Source organism: Quercus suber, unplaced genomic scaffold, assembly GCF_002906115.3.
Source record: "Quercus suber isolate HL8 unplaced genomic scaffold, Cork oak 2.0 scaffold_145, whole genome shotgun sequence".
NCBI lineage: Eukaryota > Viridiplantae > Streptophyta > Magnoliopsida > Fagales > Fagaceae > Quercus > Quercus suber.
This window is the reverse complement of record NW_027069606.1, coordinates 53695-55098: the sequence shown is the minus strand read 5'-3', so window position 1 is coordinate 55098 and position 1404 is coordinate 53695. Positions and strand designations below refer to the sequence as shown.

Below are 1404 nucleotides of genomic sequence, written 5' to 3'. Positions count from 1 at the left end.
GATTATGTTGAATAAGTTTGAAGAAGTGTAGATTATGTAGAATGCATTTTCTCACATTCAATCAATTTTATTAGTATGACTACATTATTAGTACGACTATAGTAAAAAAAAGAATTAATTGTTTCTTATAAATATATTTTACAAATAAAAATAAAAATTCATTATAATTGATATTCATTACATAAAATCCCAAAAATAAAAAATTGTATTTATTAATATCCATTACATACATTATAATTGACATACTTTCCCAAGTTCTTCTAGGCCAATACTAATATAATTCTCTTTACTTTTTAATATAATTTTGTTCTTTGTTCTTTGTTTTTGTTATGCAAAACCACCAGGAATTACTAATTTATATCCTTAAATCCAAAAGGATAATGTTGATTTTTTTGCTGTCATTGTACCACCCCAAACAAATTTTTGTTGTAACTTGTAAGAAAGATAGAAAATGACATGATTTTAATTTTATGCGACCAGATTGGAATTTGTGTTGGAATCCAATCGAGCTAGCTCCACTAAAAATCAAAAATTAAAATAAAATAAAATAAAAAGGAAAATGCACCAGAGCCATCGATCCACGTAGCAAACCACCTCCTAATTCCTATTCACCATATATAGACAAATATATATTTCTCCATAAAAAAAAAAAAAAATATATATATATATATATACAAAAATCAGTTTCAATACACTAACTCTCGTAATAATAATAATGTTAATTCGTTATCAAAAAATTAAAAATTAAAAATAATAGTAATGTTAAGTCAGTGAGAAGTGAGAAGTAATTGAACACTTTGAAGTTGGAGTACAAATGGCAGTTGTAGTTTCGTCCATAGGTCAAATCGGATATGTAATTATTGGAATAATTGTTGGAAACTCAAATGGTGGATATGCAAGCATGGTAACTTATATGATGTTCTATATCTCCATGAATCTAGGAACTTTTGCTTGCATTGTATTATTTGGTCTATGTACCGGAACTGAGAACATTCGAGATTATGCAGGATTATACACGAAAGATCCTTTTTGGCTCTCTCTTTCGCCCTATGTCTCTTATCCTTAGGAGGTTTCCTCCACTAGCAGGTTTTTTCGGAAAACTTCATTTATTCTGGTGTGGATGGCAGGCAAGTCTATATTTCTTGATTTCAATAGGACTCCGTACGAGCGTTGTTTCTATCTACTATTATCTAAAGATAATCAAGTTATTAATGACTGGAAGAAACCAAGAAATAACCCCTCATGTGCGAAATTATAGAAGATCCCCTTAAGATCAAAACATTCCATCGAATTGAATATGATTATATGTGTGATAGCATCTACTATACCAGGAATATCAATGAACCCGATTATTGAAATTGCTCAGGATACCCTTTTTTAGCTTCTAGAATCTATTTCTTAGTT

At 29.1% G+C, this 1404-nt stretch overlaps 1 protein-coding gene across 1 annotated transcript; it reads left to right on the top strand.

Moving 5' to 3' along the window:
- Nucleotides 1-814: 814 nt before the first annotated feature.
- LOC136068976 (NAD(P)H-quinone oxidoreductase subunit 2 A, chloroplastic-like) lies at nt 815-1404 on the top strand. Its single transcript, XM_065776939.1, is given in 4 exon segments — nt 815-1028; nt 1031-1069; nt 1072-1266; nt 1269-1404. Coding segments are annotated over 4 exon segments (561 nt in total). The 3' UTR covers nt 1382-1404.